Source organism: Fopius arisanus, unplaced genomic scaffold (assembly GCF_000806365.1).
Source record: "Fopius arisanus strain USDA-PBARC FA_bdor unplaced genomic scaffold, ASM80636v1 scaffold00016, whole genome shotgun sequence".
Taxonomy (NCBI): Eukaryota; Metazoa; Arthropoda; class Insecta; order Hymenoptera; family Braconidae; genus Fopius; species Fopius arisanus.
Genome location: NW_011887755.1, coordinates 682,122 through 700,837, shown reverse-complemented (window position 1 = coordinate 700,837; position 18,716 = coordinate 682,122). Strand labels below are relative to the sequence as shown.

The following is an 18,716-nucleotide window of genomic DNA, read 5'->3' as shown; positions in this document are numbered from 1 at the left end:
ATCATCGTTTGCCTCGTCGACTTGAGAGACACCACTGAGCCCTTTCAGGTTTTCTTCATCATCCCTAAATATCACACCCGTTAAGCTCCATCACTCGCGCTCAATCCTTTCATTTCCACTTTTCATATCCTGCCATCTATGTTCCGAGGTAAACCGCCCCAACTCACTTCTCTCTCATCTTAATTAACAGCAATTAAACCCCAAATTATCATCTCTCTCCTCCGGACATTCTTAATCTCAAAAAAAAAAAAAAAATACAGAAGTCAATTTCCCGAAAGACTAATTTATAATTTAATATAACTAAGAGAAAGTAATCATTATTTTTTTCTAATCCTGAATGATTGTGTGGGAATTTAGGAAAGCAGTAGTTGATAAAAAATAAGTTGATGTTGTCTTGAATAATTTTTTTTTGACAAATTAAAGGCGACAATTTGCCCCCCCCCCATTATCACCATGTGGTATTGATATTTTCAGGGGAGAAATGAAACTAACTGTACGATTGAGGGGACATTACAGCACTTGCATTCGCATATTCGCATCACGAACGGTATCGAAGCCTTGGGTAATGGGGTGATTCGAAACGCCCCACGATTAATTCTCCGATAACGAGAGAACCGTTCGACCGACTCGGAAGTTCCACGAAGAATTCCAAATGACCTCGTTGATTATAACTCCCTTCATACTCTTCGCCGTGATCATAGTGGGATGAATGCCGGCAAAAGTGGAAAGAGAAAAGAGGTGAAATTCGATAGATGTTACCACAGGGTGTATTGGTAAGGAGGTGGGGGGCACTGAGCGCTGTAATTGCGAGGCTTCGAATAATTCCAGGATAACGAGAAACCGTTGAAATTCTGAAAGACTTGGGGACGTTTTTTCTTTCACTTCCTCGAGAAATTGGGGTTTTATTTTCAAACGAATCGAGTATCTCAGTAATTAAAATAATTAGAAAAACCATTTGTGGTGGAGCGGCGGAGAATAATTGCCATTGACGAACACTTGCGGTGAACAATTCGGGGAAATCAAGGGTCATTCACGGTTTTGTTGATTTCTACGTTCTACAGATTACGGTTATTAAACTCTCCAATTAAAAATGACGGCGCTAAAAATGTCTGACTTACGTCGATTTTTCTACTTGATTCCAAATCAAATTCGACTTGAATCACGTTGGATTTTTGGATTGACTCGTTTTCATTGGATGGATTGATTCATCATCGTGTGGAGAAATCAAATAATTTCCCATAATCTGATATTCTACAATAAATCCGCCACAATATTCCGAATCGTTATCCACAATTTCAGAAATTTCAATGCTTAATGGATTTTTAGTGACTATAATTATTGCTATCGGAGTGATATGAAAATTGGGAGTCCATTTGTTAGTGAAAATAAGCGGTGATCTTACGAAATTGCAATTGCAAAAGCAATTCATAGCACTCGATTTTAATGAACACCAAAACTCTCATTATTCTAGCGCAATTCAGCTCCACAGAAGATTCAAAAAGCTTGATTTTCATAGCAATCAGATTCTTTTAATTTAAGACACACTGAGATCAGAGTGATCACCAGGATAGAAGAGATAGAAAAATAAAATGACCGTGGGTATAAAAAAATGAAGCCCGATGGCCCAGGAAAAGTTTCCAATGCACTTGGACAAAGTTGACTCTTGAGTTCTCAATGCCTCGGAGGGAGTCTCTCACTATTTCCCGGAGACCCGGGGAATTTCCCCGAGGGCTCGTTTTCGTCCATTTCCCTTTTTTTTTTCTTTCATTCCCCCGACTTCTCGCACTTTTTCCCCCCATAATTGTTATTTCATTTTCACTCTACTTTGAGCTAAATAAATTCTATCTCGTTACGAAAATAATTGCTCCGAACATTTTCTGGGATAATAACTTGGAATAACTCAGGAATAAATAGATGGAACGCGATTATTTTTTGATTGAATATGTAACGAGTGTTATGAGTCATTTAATTCAATGGATTAATTGAATTCACACACAATGAATTATCCGTCATCCAATTAAGGTAAATAGTTATGGTGGATGGTAGTGTTTGACACTACTGGTGATGCACTAATGGTAATGTGGAATATAATGAGGTGTTCGATTCGTGGTTGGAAAACGAGAGCTCGTTTCTCCACTTCTCACCCTTCACACGATCCATATGCCATTGACACACGCATATATCCGCGAGGACAGCATCACGAGAAACATTCCATAATTAACATCACTCACAGATATCACTGGAATAAAACAGAAAAAAAAAATTGTTTGATATCAGAAGAAAAATCGGTATAATTAATTTAATAAAAAAAAAAAAAAATTAAAACTATTCCACCGATTCGATCTATAGCGCAACCTCTTTTTCCCTGTGAACATTGACGATTTCGCGGCTCTCGTGTACTTAACTAATCAGTATCCTCCGTTTAACGGATGTATCAACTGTGTACAATATTTATATGTATATTCAATTATTCAATACCTATATTAATTGATTTATTTATCGGAACACTTCGTCATCATTGAGGTTTATTTCATTTAAAAGTGTCTATTATTTCTTGAACGGTATTTATATCTATAGTTTTTAATTACAACCGGTAATGGGATACCGGTTAATCGACTTACGGTGGATTCTCATTGGCATTGAAAGAGAATGGGGGGTACAGCCCCACGAGAATCCGGCATCTAGGTAATATTTATTATGTCAGCTTCAAGCCCAGCGCGTGATTAGAGGGGTTGATAGGAGACAGCGGACAGCAGGTTGATATTCTCGACACATTCTCAAACGACGCTCGATGATTTATTCATTTCCCGGTGGTTTACGTGCAACACCATGGCTTTTCAATGGCATCTCATAATTTAACATTTAAATAACAATTCGAATTGCGCATCTCTATCATAGGACAGAAAAAAAAAATCCCCCTCTTGCTTCGCACACGTGACAAAAAAATTTAACGACACATTGATCAATTTATTATAATTTCACTTGAGTATTTTATCATGTATTTTAATCGATCGATTATTTCCCGAAGTATGTCGCTGCTGTTCAACATTAAAATGTAACGAGTCAATCAGTGCGGGATTAATTAATCGCACGGTTATCAATACTTGCGTGTGTGGTCTTCGTTTATCGGTGTTATTGCAGGAGGACAAGGGACGAAGAGGAGACAACTTTATGCCCCCTCGAGCTATGAATTATGGAGGTCCAAATGCCATCGGTCCTTTCTCGGAGAATTTATAAGCCCCGGATGGTGCTCGATCCAATGACGTCTCTGTATAGATCATAATGATTTTTTTCTTTCCGCTTCGTCGATTTTTTTTCTCAGAGGTCAATAATTCAGGGAGGGAATTGGAGATTTCATAAAAATTCCTGATTCGGGACTATCGGCCAGTTTTTCTCTGTCATTACCAAAAGTTTCTAGAGTGACGTGTCCTCGAGTAATTTAACTGTTACCCAATATACTCGGGTTTCAATTGATTACTTCTTCGGAGCTGTTGCTCATTCGTTTTATCAGGCGAGACGGTGAACTCGAGTCCTCGATCACAGCCGCTAAATGAAATTGTCGGTTTGACCGGGAAGAATTGAATTTTGGACAGGAGAGAATGAACTTATCAGTTCTAGACGTCCACGAAGCTTTGAAAACAATGAGCCTAAATAATTGTATTGTCAATCCTCGGCATGATACCTCGAAAAAAAATAAATAAACTACAAAGTGGTACGCCTATTTACCTTCAGCCATCGCCAGAAAATGTAATTAACTTGTCTGTAGTCATTCTCTCGCTGTACCAAGTCCAACGATGTGTCCGCTATTGTATTGCTCGTGTCTTCCAAATTGATAGTTCAAACGTAACGTTGAAATTGTTTAAAAAATCTCAAAGCTACAGTCACCGACTAGAAATAAAAGAGTGTGGTATTCGGGTTTTTGTCACGTGCAGGGGTACAACGAGAAACAAGAGGTGAGATCGATGCAACGATTTTTTCCTCCCGATTTAATTAATCGCTTGTTATTCCAAAGCCTTGACTGTTGCACGCTTTAATCGACCATACGAGACAGACCTCGACGTACATTATGAACACTTGTTATATGAAAATCCGTACCACGGGCTCACCCCAACCAAAAACATCCCCTTTTTGCGCCAACGTAGTAAAATTACGTTACGATCTAATTCGTAAATCCCTTCTAATCTCCAACTAAAAATTTATTTTTTTATTTACACAGCGCGGAGAGAAACGATATTCACCGCTCGATAGCGTATTGTATACCTACATAATTATATATTTAATATTAATACCTTAGAAGAGGAATTTCTGGTTTAGCAGAGAGTGGGAAATTCCTCAGTGGTTTATCCTCCATTGTTTTTTCTTTTATTTTTTTTTTCACCGCTCACGAACACGCCAATCGATCTGGCAGTTTGTGTTTATATTCGCACGTGTTATATCTATCATCGATTTTGTGATTTAATAATATTTTTTATGATTATCGTTTCTGTATCGATTCGCACGTGACGGTGAAAAAATTATTACACGTGATTTCGTTTTTGTAGCAGCAACCCGAGCGTTTGAGCATCGTTGTGTATTTTTATGAGTTCTGTGCCGAGTCATTAATGTTTCAATGAGTAAAGCGAGTTAATGACTATTTTTTTTTTTTCGCTGCAAACGGAAATTGTGGAATTCCCGCAGTCAGGAATTGGCAGAATTCACTTCGAGCGTTCACTGCGGCTTTCTTGCCCTCGGTAAAATTACAGGGACTGCACCCAAAAATCACTTTGAAATATAATTAAATTAATTAAATCATACTGCAGTAATCGTACTCCAGCAAAGTGAATCAGGTTAAAAAAATTATTGAAATCACAGGGATAAATATATTATTGGGAGATTTTTTGAAAAAAGCAGTGACTTATCAACTCATATACGAGGGCTTGAATCGAATGGAGAAGTTGTACTCATGTTTTTTGGGTGCAGGGCCAATGCTGTGATCTCCGAACGATGAATTGGTCATATAAAATGAGCGTCTGCGAGAATTAGGCGGTGGTCCGATGCTCTCGCGTCGCGGAGAATAACGTCGAGAAGTGGAAGATATCGAAGTGGAAGTTGTTGGAGAATTTTCTTTCAAGTGTTTCGAATGGTGGTTTTTTCTTTTTGAATAGTGGAAGAGTTTTCCTCCCTTTTCCACAATCGAGATTGAACGAGTCGTGTAAGATACACGTTCTTCGCTTGTTCTTACATATTTTCCTTGTGCATTGAATTGACGAGTCGAGGAGATTGTTTTCTCAGAGGAACCCCCGAAGAGGGCACGGAGTTACAAGTACTTTGTTGCACTCACGGTATGTACTACTGGCCTGCCACTTTTTTTTTTTCCATCCACTCTCGGCGAAAGTTTGGCCCTTCTTCTTTCTCTCCTGGGGCGTGGCTCTGTTTTTTTTTTTTTCTGTGAAACTATTTCGTCCACTTCTCTAGTTCACAGCCACTTTATCTCGACTCGAACGACTCGTTCTCTCGATTCTACTGGAAATAAATTATAGGGGAAGGTAATTGGTTTGATGGGGTGGAATATTTTTATGAGATGAGGAGGTGGATGGCTTACCTTGTATTAGGAGGTGGCTTCTTCCGAAAGATTTTTTGGTGGCTGGGCCTGGGCAGTTTACTACTGGACGATTATATGTGGCGCTGATAAAAGCACGGCTATTGTTGCGATCACCGTGAACATCGTAAAAAGTATCAAGCATAGCCTAGAAGAAGAGAATTAAAACATTCAAACCAATCAAAAATACGAGTAATTCACGTGTAAATTAAAAAAAAAAATTCTAGTCATATCACCGAAAAATGCGCGGAGTATGAGTTCAATGAAGATCGATGAATTTTTATGGAATTGGATGCCCGTTATTTTTGTCAGAGAAGAGGAATTTTTATGAACAGTAGAAATTACAAAAATTCCTAGCGTGGAATTTTAGAGAAGTGATCGTTTAGTTGAGTTTTGCAAATTTTGACAGCGGACATTCATTGTTTATTGAAAATAATTTGGTGAATTCGAGTGAACTAGAATTTAAATTCTCATCCAATTAAATTTTTTTAAAATCAACTGAAGCTCGATTTTTTGCACTGAATTGAAACTGACTTCGATCATAGTAAAAAATAGTGCGATGCATTTGATCATCGCAATTTCGTCATTAATGAATAACCATATACTGATAAACAAGTAATTTTTCAACTAAAACCTGGACGAGGATATTATTAAATTTTCATTTTATTAATTTAATTTCATCCATTTAATTTCATTCATTTTAATTTCAACGAAAACTGATCAATTCCGTTTTTAATTGAAATGCATTCAATTTTATTTTATTATATTTTTTTCAAAGTTTCGTTGGGTGGAATTTCCCGGGTTTCCGTTCAATTTTCTCTCACCAGTAAAAAGTCCATGAAATTCTACTCGTCTCTCTGTACATTCCTTTATTTACCTATCAACGACCATCGCAGCAAACTTCCAATCGCTGATGATCTCCGCCTCGACTTCAGCCTTTTTCATTCTCTTAGTAATAAACTGAAGCTCCTTGAGAATCGTTTGGAGTTCCCGTTGTGTTCCACTGAGTGGCATTGATGCTGCCGTTTCGTCGACCGTCGATGGTCTGCCAGGTGTGTCATGCCCACCTCCGCTGAAATCGATTAAATGTATCAATGAGAGGGGGATGGGTAGAAGGAGGGAGCGAATGAGGAGGGTGAGAAGGAATAGGGTGAGAACGCGGGGGAGAAGGAGAAGGGTGAGTAGGAGAAGGGGGAGAAGGAGGAGGGGATCAAGGAGGAAGGGGTGAAGGAGGAAGGGGAAAAGGAGGAAGGGGTGAAGGAGGAAGGGGAAAAGGAGGAGGGGGTGTACAACCGTATACCTTTCACTATTCCCATTCGAGAATAGACGGCTCATGTACCCCGAAATAGAGACATGTGTGTTGAGACGATTGATTTTCACTCGGGTAAATTTCACCACTACGTATTACAACGAGTGCAGGGATTTCTCTGTTGGATTGAATCACCGATCCCAATGCTCAACTCCAATGGCAATTACACGCGTTATTGCGTGTGGGAATTCGTCAATAACACTCGCAAGTAATTCAACTTTCAACGGCCATTACACTTGTGAAATAAATCGTGGAAATTCATGAAAAAAAGCTGTTAAAATATCGACTATTTTTATCCACTGAATATTACTCTGTCAATAATTATTACAAAATTAAATTATTGTTTGTTTATGAATGAATATACTGAATTACAATATATTTTTATCTCTGAAATTAATCCCTTCGGAATGGTTTTCATTTGAATTCTGTTCACGACTCAATTGAATATTTAATTTCCTATATATTCCGGGATAATAACAGATAAATTATGATAAAGTTAGTATAAATATCTTTGAACACAGACGAGCGGCTTATTTCATTTGCAGGAAAATTGCTGGATGTTAAATTAATTGTGTAATAAATGTGATAAATACCGTGTGTATGGAGAGGGCATACTAGGGTACATTGCGCTCCTGCACCGATAATCATCATTCATATCAGCGACATTGGCAATGAGGCTCTTGCTTGATTTATTGTGTCGCTCGATTTCTCTCATTTTATTACTCATCATAATCGTCTTCCGCGTAATTTTTTTCCCCGGTCTGTGCATGCAAAGCATCCAGGGCAACCACTGCAGCAGAATAGTCTTCACCTGGAACCATGAAGAATTTTTTCCACAAAAGGAAACCGTTTACCATTGACAGTTGACATATCTGGCCACCACTCATTGTTTACACATATATATATTTTGAGTGTTGGCTCGTTAGTGCTAATTAACAATCGCTCAATTACCCATTGCTGCATCTCGTGATTATCGGCCGTCCGGTGATGATAATTGAGGACCAGGACGGTGAGGACAACGCTACTCGCCACCATGAACATTATGCAGTTGAAGTACGTCCCTGGTTGCGAGGATTTGTGTTTTTTTTTTTTTTCAAAAAAAAAATTCCCCGTCGAGAGTTAAACAAAGAAGAACAGCGATTAGCTTTTGAATCGAGAGTTTTTCATTATGTGCAGATTACAGTATTTCAGTGGTAATGAACTCAGTAGGAAAATGCACAGAGAAAAATGAATAAATGAATTTTCCCTGGCTGACAATAATCTCATGATTTTCTTGGCCGAAATTAGTGATATTTTTTAATAACCATTGATGATTTTTGTCTGGCAATAATTTTTTGTAACAGATTATCAATCCCCGATTAAAATTAATATGTTTTTGGAGTTGCCTATACCCCGGTTTACAATTTAGCCAGTGAGTTACGGTGATTAAAGTTTTGCTCGGTGAATCGACGGGTAAATATTTGGCGAGTTATATTTTCTCTAGGGATTATGAGGCCGATATTAATTGATTGAGTAATCCTCACTGAAATACTGTTAGTCTGTTGTCATTTCGTACAAAGCCAATGATGCAAGGATATATTAATTGCACGCTTATCTTTGCATCGTTCACATTCACATTGGGAACACTCGCGCAAGCACCCACCGTTTTTTTTTTCCATTAGTTCTCTCAATCGTTCAACAATTCGATCTCTCGCTATTGTCGGAATAACTCATGAAGAAAAACGATAAAATAACAGTAGACAGAGTGACAGAATTCAAATTCTTCTTAGTTAGTTTATTAACGAGGGGGGAGGAACGAGAAGTACGTGTAACAGTAGAAAAAGGGCTCATTAGTCAGCCGGTGGAAATAAGAGAAACGGAAGCTCAATTAATTGCGCAGTGCATTTACAGTACGCTACAATAGCCAGTGAATAGACAATTTATGGTTATTATTTACAGCTGTCATTCGAAGTTAATTATTGAGGGTGGAGCAGTCAACAGTGTAGATTGGAATTGAACATGCAACATCGAACATTGAATTCTAACGTTAAAAAATTTTTACTGAATCTTCCAGATTGACCTCAGAGAACTGCAGAGTTCTCTTGAATTATTATATGAAAGATGATTAAATCTAGGGAAATTCAGGAGAACTCAATGGACTGATTTTGAATTTTTGTTATAACGGAGATCATATTTTTGTATTTTTTGGAATATATTTGAAAATTTGTTTAATGTAGAAAAAAATATACAAAATAAAAGTTTCTCGTTTTTTTTCAAATTTAATTGATTGATTTCAATCTGAAATGAAATTCCGTGTAATTCTCTGGAAAGTTCAGGAAATTTTCTTTTAACAATGTAATAACTTTTCCATTAGCACAAGTTTGCAATTATGTATCTAATTATCATTCTTCTAATCATCCAAGGCGATCATGCGTCCGGTGATTGGCGAGCTCAGTATATGCGGTATCGTAGTCAGCGAATTCATAGTATCTCTTATCTATTTATATGTGGATTGTCTGATGCATTTCATGAGTCGAATGTCAACGCTGGAAATTTCTTTCGCCTCACATTCACGACAGAATCATACAAAAATTACGAGATGACACATAAAATGCCTAACATTCTTCTGAAATTTTCCAGTTGGAATTGCGGAAATTTCACGTCGGGGCAAGGCGGCGAATATTTCAGTTTAGTCCTGGAATTTTCACGAGGGAACACATGACTTCATAAAAATCATATTTATGAGCTACTCACTCTTGACATCGATTCAAATTACCCAATGACGTGAGTTTTATTTTTCCATGTTTTATGAAAATACTTTCCCACTCCAGAAATTTCTAAATTCTTCATGTTTGTTGCAACTAAAAAAAATCCATTACGACTCAGAAAAAAATCACAATAAACTCACAACGAAACGTTACAATTACCACTACAACAAAAACAGAATGGCGTATATGAATCCCGTAAATTAGTGTAATTTTTCCAGTATTGGGAAAGTGAGAAAAATTCCCATGCCAGCACTAAAATTTTTCTGGCAAATTTCTCTGCGTGATGAAATATGATGTACGTCTAGACGAGGAAACGTGGAATTTAATAACACGCATTAACCTCGTATCCCGATGTCAAGTTCTTCATTACATTGACAGTGTCCCTCGAAATAACCGGTGAAATATATACAACAAGTATCTCAAGGTTGTTCTCGAAAATGGGGTGGATAAAACTTTAATAATCTGAGTTCAATTGGCTTTAAGCCGCAGTGGTTTTATTTTCAATCGATGGTGTATATAACAGTGTGGAGAGGGAGAAAAAAAAAATTTGAAATACGACCGAGGGGGGCAATTAGCAGTGGCACAGTAGGTAATGAAGTGAATTAGTGAGGGTGACGGCTCGGTGAATTAGCTAGAGGTGAGCAGACAATTGCAGTCGAGTCTGTGGTGCTTCGATTCTGCCTTTCATTTCAGGTGGCATCGAAAAATTCACCCTCGGGCATTTAGCTTCCAATAGCACCCCATGCCCCAATGAAAATCAATACCTCATTGGCGGGCATCACAGAGTTTATTTCTTTGAGGTGTGTTCATTGGAAATGGTGTCTTCAAGGCACAACCCGGGTAGAAATTTTGTCAGGTGTCTCACAAGGCCTTTATAAGGCTGCCTGATTTGAAATGTAAGGCCCTCATGAGGCTACCTGCTAAGGTCCAGATCAGGGCTGAAACGCAATGGTGGGCTAAGGTCCTTATGTGGTTAACTTTATCGGGCCTTTAAATGGTTGACTTGATCAGGGCCTTAGTATTTCATTCCTGAGGAGGTCCTTATCAGGTAGCCTTATAAGGACCACTCAATGCTAACTCTACAAGGGCCTACGGGAGTTTGCCAAGCAAGGGCCACATGAAGATAACATGACGTGGTCCAGATAAAGGGCTCTTTATAAAGACCAAATCACTTTATGTCTCTCAAAAGGGCCTGCTTGATTGACTTCGAAGGAGCCTGATAAAGAACAATGTTATAATTTTCAGTAGTATTTATTACTTGCAACAAGGTAATGACAACGTTTTTCCGTAGCCACCAGATATAGTTCTAATAATTAATATAAAAAATAAGTCACAGGTTATACCCGATTTTTCCAATTGAATTGAAGTAATTAAGCATATCAAAATGGTAACAGAATCATCAGATCTTCCCTTTTTTTCTCTATGTGCCAAGCACTTATTAAACAATCAGAATATTTAAAAATAACCATCAGTATCATAGAAAATATTAAGTAATAATAAATGAAATAAACTTGAAATTCCTTCAAAACAAAAAAAATTGTAACTTCTTATCGAGAAGTTGATAAAAAATAAAAAACAACCCAAATAAATCTTCTGTCTTCTTTATGAAAATTTTCATCCTGAATTTAAATATTGGTCGACTTGTTTTTCAACCACGACGGAATGCTCTTCCACCATCCCAGTCCTTCGCTGAATTTAAAGACGCTTTTAAATGAACTTTGAATTTTTGTTCACTCATAGTCTCACCCAGGAGACGCATATGAACACCTAAAGAAAAAAAAAACATTTTGAGTTGTTTTTTAACCAATTATCTCTTAAAATATCTTCAATTAAAAATATATTGATGACATCATATACGTACTTAGTAGACATTTGTAGAAGTTTGTGTCTTTTAAAGGGATTTTCTCATTCTTGGCTCTTACACTAGTGAACGTTGCTAAAACGAGCTCCTTCTTCAAATATATACGCAGGATAGTAGAAAGGTGATGGGTATCATAAGTTCGATCTTTAGGAATCATATACTTGACACGATTTTTCTGCGAAAACAATATTTTATGCAAATTTTTTCTGGGTGCTTTGGGAATTAGTTGGGAATTTAGACTTAGGAATTTTTAAGAAAAAAAGAAGATATGTCTGATAGGAAACACTCACAATTCTCTGCCTGTATCCTGCGTCTTCTAGAATTTTAGTGTCAAAAAGGTTGAAATTTTCTTTCGTATCTATAGGCAGTTGAATTGGCTCAATTACATCAAATTCCTCGGCGTCAGGTACTTGCTGATGAGAGTGCACCTTCATCTCATTAATTCTCCCGGTCAGTTCAACAGTCTTTCCATAGGTTCTGTCGATTTTAGACGACAAACTAGCGTGAACTCTTCTGAGCATTTTCACGACGTTAGCTGGAAATATTAGAAATCCGTTGATAAAATAATTCAAATTTTAATAAACGAAATTTAAAAAAAAACGAAAGATAAAAAATATTAAAATTCAGTGCCACTCACCTAAACTGTAGTCTTCTTCTCTTTCCTCTTGTTCTTCTATTGATTGATCTCCTATTGATTGCGATCTTTGGAGTGCAGGAGAAGCGTCATTCATTTTTTCAGTATCTTTTCGAGACATATCTGCTGAGAATGAACGACGTTTTATGGTTCTCGATAATGATAGCGGGTCATTTTTGCAATTTGCTGAGGTTTTCTCGGTGGAACGTGAACGCCTACGAGTATCAATTGATGTTCGATTAGGGGGAGGAAGAGGTGACGTAGAGTTCGATCTACTTGAATTTTGAGGTGCAATATCTGTTGACGGCGAGAGGCGACGTCGTTTAGTGTTCCTCGTGGTCACTGATGTCGTTGAACTCGTTGAAGTTGGTGAACAGTCGGAACTTGACGAATACGATCTTTTTTTCGAATTCTCGGAAGGTTGAAACTGAGCAGGTCTCTCCTTTTCAGTTGGTTTTGTTTTAAACGATCTGGATTCTGGATTAAAATTCCTCTTCTTACGATTTACAGACTTTCTTTTTGGTTGTCTAGGTGATTCACCTGAACTGGAATCAGTAGTTGTTACTCTTTCTTTTCCGGGTGATGATCCAGAATTTTCACTTGATGTCTTTGCACGAGAATTCGATTCATTTTCTTTATTTTGGTCAGCATTAACCGACGCCATATCGAATGAAGCATCGTTAAGTTCTTCTTGAACAGACTGTTTTGTTGGCTTCTTACTTATAGATAGTCGATTTTCCTGAGTGAAGATCCTCTCTACTGATGACTCTCGGTCGGTTGAAAACGCAAAATGATCATAATGTAGTTTATCCGCTGCTTTACAGGCCTCTGCATATGTATCTACAATAAACCACATAAAGAGAAACGTATACATGAACAATCCTGAAGACCTTGTAAAAATACTACTTTATGACAATAAAACTCACGTGCTCTTCCATTTATCAGCACTCGATGTACTGGCCACGATTTATCAGCAGAATCACGATTTTTAACCATTTTGTGCAAATGTGCAATGGATTTTGCTGTGAAAGGACCCACTGGGAAATGGCACATTTTGCTCTCGTGCTTTTCTGATTCGAATATCCACGTAGACGGTACCACGTCTACGCTCAATTTGTTTTCCACATCGTCGGGAAAAAGCACAATTTTATACGCGTGCCTCATAATTTCTGAAAATATTCTATAAAGTTTATTAAGAAAAGCCAAAAAACACTTGAATTACACAAAGAGAGAGATCCATTTGTTATTCTCAGTGGTAAAATTCTAGAAGCTAGAATTGATGAAAACTAACCTGTATTATGTGTGATATTCTGAATTGTCCGTCAAAACGCTGACGAAAAGAAGAACCTATGCGCTATTTACCGCCAAAACAGTGATGAAAAAAATGTTAGGTTATATCTGATAATCAATTACTGTTTTTGTTCAGTTCTATTTCGATACTTTTTTTTTAGAAAGCATTGCACAAAAAATATCACTGAACTAAAAGGATTTCGTCTGAACAAACGGTGGTATATACACAACACAAGCCGATACCCCCTTTTCCTTCGAACATCAATTGCAGAATATTATATAAAACACAACGAATTGTTTTTTTTTTTCATATAATTTTAAACAGATAAAAGTCGATATGATCTCCTAAAAGCAAATACTATATTTCTTAACCACACCTCAATACACGAACCGGCTCGTTAGACTAGCCAACAAAGAGTGATGCTACCATCACAGTACCGGCACTACAGCGTTTCAATCTGTACATATACAGTGTGTGTGTTTATGTACAAATTTCACCAATTCTATTTTCACAGTCACTGCACTTGTTTTCTCATTTTTTACGTATTTTGTGTATTTTGCTTCTTACATATTTTACCAATATCCAATGTTCTGTTTCTTAGTTCTAACTGTGCTTGTCTACCAATTTGACAATGAAGGCTCTTTTTATTTGGAAAATTTGTATATATTAAATTGTTTCCTCCTATATCATTCAGATGAATATATTTTTCAGTAACTAGAAGCAAATGCTGTATATTTTATCCACACCTCAATAAACGAACTGGCTAGTTTGACCGGCACACGAACACTAACGCTATTATTATAGCACTCGGCACTATGGTGTCTCAGTCTCTATATATGTTGTGAGTGTGCGCTTGTATAAATTTCACTAATTCTGTTATCTCAGTCACTGCACTGGTTTGTTTTTAGCAATGTAGACATCGAAGTTCTTTTAATTGTGTGATACATATTAATTGGTCCACACTAATTAATTTATATTAATAGCACATATTTTGCTCGTCCCCCCTCCTCCCCCAATTGTAGCCTTTCAAGAACTGACATGCAGTGTTGCCAATTTTATTATTTTGTGCCCTATCATACCTCACCTCAATCTTTTTTTTCTTTGTATTTAATATTGATTTAAAATCGCTTTTAATTATAAACTGATGGTGGTTACTATTAATATAATCTGTCATTAAATTTTTTTCGTTCTTTTTTTTATAACAAATGCAAACCAAAGCATTCTACATATGTAGCAAAGGCATCGTGAATATTTTGATCCTCCCATCATTATCGAGAGTAAAAGTTACCATTTTTTGACAAACTTCTTCTAATTTGTATGTTTCTAATGAATTTGGCTCCGCGATGACATTCCACATATGCAAATATTTTGAGTCACACGGATAAGATAACATGGATTTTTTTTTTTTCAACTTAGTTCCCTTGATATGTACACTTTCAGTTGCTGTTGACATGAACATTTCTTTAATTTGCAATACAATGTTATTTCGTAATAAAACACAATTATCTGGAGACTTTGTGGTCAGCGTGATACCGTCATATTTTAAACGTTTAATTATAATTCGGCCTGTTTCATCTGGATTTAATTGGGTTAATATTTGTACTTTCGAATTCAAAGTTACTTTTCGATAGGAGATAGAAAAACTTTCGTGTAAACGACGACAAGCTTGTGCTAAAGCTCTCTTTCCACTACGAAGTAATTTTTTTATCTGCCCCAAGGCATTTTCAAACGGGAAAGCAGTAATGTTAGAAATTGAACATTTCATGACCTGCACATCGTTTGCCAAATGACATAAGTTATGTACATTGCCAATTATACTCGCTTCTCCATAAAGTTGTGGCATCAGTATCACGAATTTTCTTAGAAGATTATTAGCATTTTGACAATCAATCAGAGCTCTAGTTTTTGAGCATAATATCCGACAAGCGGTATGCAACAAAAGAAAATGTTTATACAAATCCTCATTTAACACATTTCTCAGAATCACTGGTCCTGCATAGAGTAAAATAAATTTAAATTCAACCGCTTTAAAACGATCAACTTCTACCAAAGCGCGTGTAGTGCGATGAAATTCACATGGAATTTGTTTTTGTATTTTTACCAAGTAGTCAGATAACAGAATTTTTCCGGAGTAACTCAATCGTCTTTTAGAGGAATTATTCACCCAATAAAATAAGAGTTTCTTCATGACACCCAGACACACTAAGTGCATAAAATCCAACACAAATGTTGAAACCATATCAATTGGAGGTTGAATTGCTAGTAATGGTGATTCACCTATGTGATGACCAGCATTTGTTTGTTGACGGAAGGATTCATCAGTTCTTTCCGCAGCTGAATCATCTATAGGATATATTATTCTTCTTTCCACCCGTTCACCACGTACCTCACACCTCTCACAAGCCCAATAGCCTCCATGACCTTTCATGCTTTTCAGCAACGCACGAGCGGGTCTGTCGCAGATAAAACTTTTGATACAGATGTTGAACATTTGACCGTCAATTAGTAAGCCATTAGCTTGGAGTTCATTGACTTCATTGATAAATTTTTCCAGATACTTATGAACGTCTGTTGGCTTATGCCTAGCTGAATAAATAGCTACTGGGAATGGCTTGTACACATTTTCCTCGGAGAATATTTGGCATAAAATAGGCCAAAACTGTTGAGAACTTGACTTGAATAATTGGAGGCCATCAACATTCACGAGTAAATGGATTGTGTTATCAATATGAAACACGGAATTGACAGTTTGTCTCAACGGGTCGGCAATGCCAAAATAAACAAACTCACTCGCATCTTCTTCATTAATTTCAATGTCATATTTTGCTGAATTAGTTTTTAAGAATGTTTTTGCGGTTTTAGGCAAGTCAGGAAGTAATCTCTTCCGAAGTATCAACAATAATCTATCCAAAAGCGCTAGTGATAGCTTGCTTTGTAATGCCCATTCTCTCAACTCCTGTATTTCTTGATACTGCATGAAACAGTCATCTGTCAAATCATCAACGTCATCTTCGGTTACACTAGCTGGTCGTAGTTCATCTTCGTCATCAATCGTCTCAGTGTCAACGCCTTCATCTTGATGGCTTCTTGAACAACTGTGGTTATCAGCGCTGACAAAAGTTCCGGAATCAGACTCGTTAGTCAAATGATTCCTTTCAAATCTTTTTTCTTCACTAGGAACACTAAGAATACTAGGAGTATCAGGATCATCAAGTACCCCATTGATTTCAAATGTAACTAATTCATCAAAACTATAGTCTGCAAAGTTATTATCCAATTTTCCAACATCACTATGCTCATCATCACTGAATATCGTTCGACTAGTCTGCTGATTTTCGAGCCGCCTTTTTTTTCTATAACGTTTCAATCGTTCTTGCGCTAGAGTCTTTTTGCGATAATTATCAAAATCACTCATTTCTGCAAAGCAAACCAACAAACTTCAACTGATATTTGTCAAATAATTACATACTATACACAACTCTAATTTCTTTCTAAAATACCTTTGGTCAGTGATACGATCACTGGCTAGGCTCACGTTTATCAGCAGAGAGCACGCCCTCTTCTATTTCAATGTACAAGAATTCATGAGTTACTAAAAGTACCGCCTATAATACAAATATATATATATAAGATCAGGGGCTCTTAATGTAATGATAAGGTACACATTGTAAAGCATACCTTATTATGGCCAGGTCACATCCAATTAAAGCACATATGTCACGTGAACTTTATCAGGCAAGCTTTATGTTTGACTTATCAGTACCTGATCAAGAACCATATCAGGTGAACATTACAGATGCCAGATAAAGACCTGAACAGGTAAAAATCTGGTGAGCATTGCGGAGCAAGTCTTACTATACCCAAATAATGAGTTGATCAGTTTATCAAGTCAACTCCGGTAGGCTAGCCGGAGATTTGACAGATCAGGGCCTGTCAATGACAAAATGCTATAGACCTTGTAAGGGAAACCTTACAATAACCAGATAAGGGTCTCATTAGTTATTTATCAAGTCAACTCTGGTAGGCTAGCCGGAGATTTGACAGATCAGGGCCTTTCAATGACAAAATGCTATAGACCTTGTAAGGGAAACCTTACTATAACCAGATAAGGGTCTCATCAGTTTCGAGTCAGGCTAACATCATTAGGCGAGCTCTACGATTCCCTGACCAGGGCCTTGACGACGAGACGTAAGGTCAACCTTAGCAGGTAAGCCTGATAGCAACTAACCAAGGTCCTGATCAGGTGTACATCTGGGAAACCTGCAAGGTATACCTTATATTTACCAGGTATGGCCCTTATGTGACAGCAGGGCCCCCTTAGCAGATTTCCAACCGGGAAACAGTGATAAATTTAGTGACCGTTTGGTCAGGTGCTCGTCCCCGATTTCCATTAAATCCCATGAAATGTATACACACCGAGAATTGTCCATTCAAATCACGGGATTCGGCAAGACGTACATGGCAAGGGATCGATGTCTCAACGGACTTCACATTCAATTACCGAGCGACACTTGATTTCTCAGAGCATTATCACAGGCTTCCACGTAGTTCTAGTCGTTGTATAAAGATACTCCTGCAGCATTTCCGGTAGAAATTCAAATAAAAATTTCAATACTTTCGTGATTTGTATAATTAAGATTTTTTTACTAACAGTATCGTCGATCGTTAAAATTAAAGATCAAAGTTGAATGGTAAACCGAAAAATCGAAATCATTATTTCTTGGAATTATCAATTTACTGTCCATTCGATTATTCGCGAAAAATAACGGAAACATTTCTTTTTGTGGGAGATTTCTTCCGGCTATTTTGACCGGGATATTTTTTCTCTCGGCGAATATTAACCCAGGGATCTAAAAATCATAAAAATCAGCGCAACTTTTGCTAAATCATTTTTTTGCAGCGCTCACTCAATTCTACAAAAGTTAATCAGCCCATGATATTGCTATCTCCCTTATGTTCCGATATATTTTCGCTTTATATATATAATATATAATATATAATATATTTCTGTGAGAGTTCAATCTCATCAAAAACCCTAAATAATCGATTTTTCGTTATTTCCGGTGAATTTCCCTGGAGTTGTGAGAAATTTAAAAACCAGGAAATTCGAGATATTTGAGAAAGGGCGATGAGAAAGGAGACAGTGAGAAGTGAATGGGATGGTCGTTGACGAAAGGGCTGAGGTTGATGGAACGAAGTGAAATAATGAGATCAGAATAAGTGGGGCATTCTATTTTCTGGTGAGCTCAGTTCATTGGGTACATCCCCAGAATTGATTTGTTTTTCGAAAATCATT

General features: G+C 37.2%; 3 protein-coding genes across 4 annotated transcripts in view; all 3 read right to left on the bottom strand.

The window, feature by feature from the left end:
* Positions 1-4,031: 4,031 nt before the first annotated feature.
* nAChRalpha6 (nicotinic acetylcholine receptor alpha6) overlaps positions 4,032-18,716 on the bottom strand; it is an 88,217-nt gene continuing 73,532 nt past the window's right edge. Inside the window, exons 10-14 of the mRNA XM_011300109.1 lie at positions 7,839-7,948; positions 7,511-7,698; positions 6,456-6,650; positions 5,582-5,726; positions 4,032-5,502 (exon numbers count right to left, since the gene is read on the bottom strand). Coding sequence (XP_011298411.1) covers positions 5,642-5,726; positions 6,456-6,650; positions 7,511-7,698; positions 7,839-7,948 — 578 coding nt within the window. The 3' untranslated portion in view covers positions 4,032-5,502; positions 5,582-5,641. The remainder of the gene's footprint in view (positions 5,503-5,581; positions 5,727-6,455; positions 6,651-7,510; positions 7,699-7,838; positions 7,949-18,716) is intronic.
* Positions 10,996-14,450, bottom strand: LOC105263717 (uncharacterized). Of its 2 annotated transcripts, XM_011300106.1 has the most exons (6): positions 13,421-14,450; positions 13,056-13,298; positions 12,133-12,969; positions 11,786-12,030; positions 11,496-11,670; positions 10,996-11,401 (listed from the first exon to the last, which is right to left on the bottom strand). In XM_011300106.1, exons 2-6 carry the CDS (start codon positions 13,291-13,293, stop codon positions 11,283-11,285), a joined length of 1,614 nt encoding a protein of 537 aa, XP_011298408.1. In that variant the 5' UTR covers positions 13,294-13,298; positions 13,421-14,450; the 3' UTR covers positions 10,996-11,282. The 2 variants fall into 2 exon arrangements, with proteins under 2 accessions (XP_011298408.1, XP_011298409.1); XM_011300107.1 differs by lacking the exon at positions 13,421-14,450 and having other exon boundaries at positions 13,056-13,309.
* LOC105263718 (uncharacterized) lies at positions 13,561-16,903 on the bottom strand. The gene has a single exon (XM_011300108.1). The coding sequence runs from the start codon at positions 16,833-16,835 to the stop codon at positions 14,643-14,645; it is 2,193 nt and encodes a 730-aa protein (XP_011298410.1). The 5' UTR covers positions 16,836-16,903; the 3' UTR covers positions 13,561-14,642.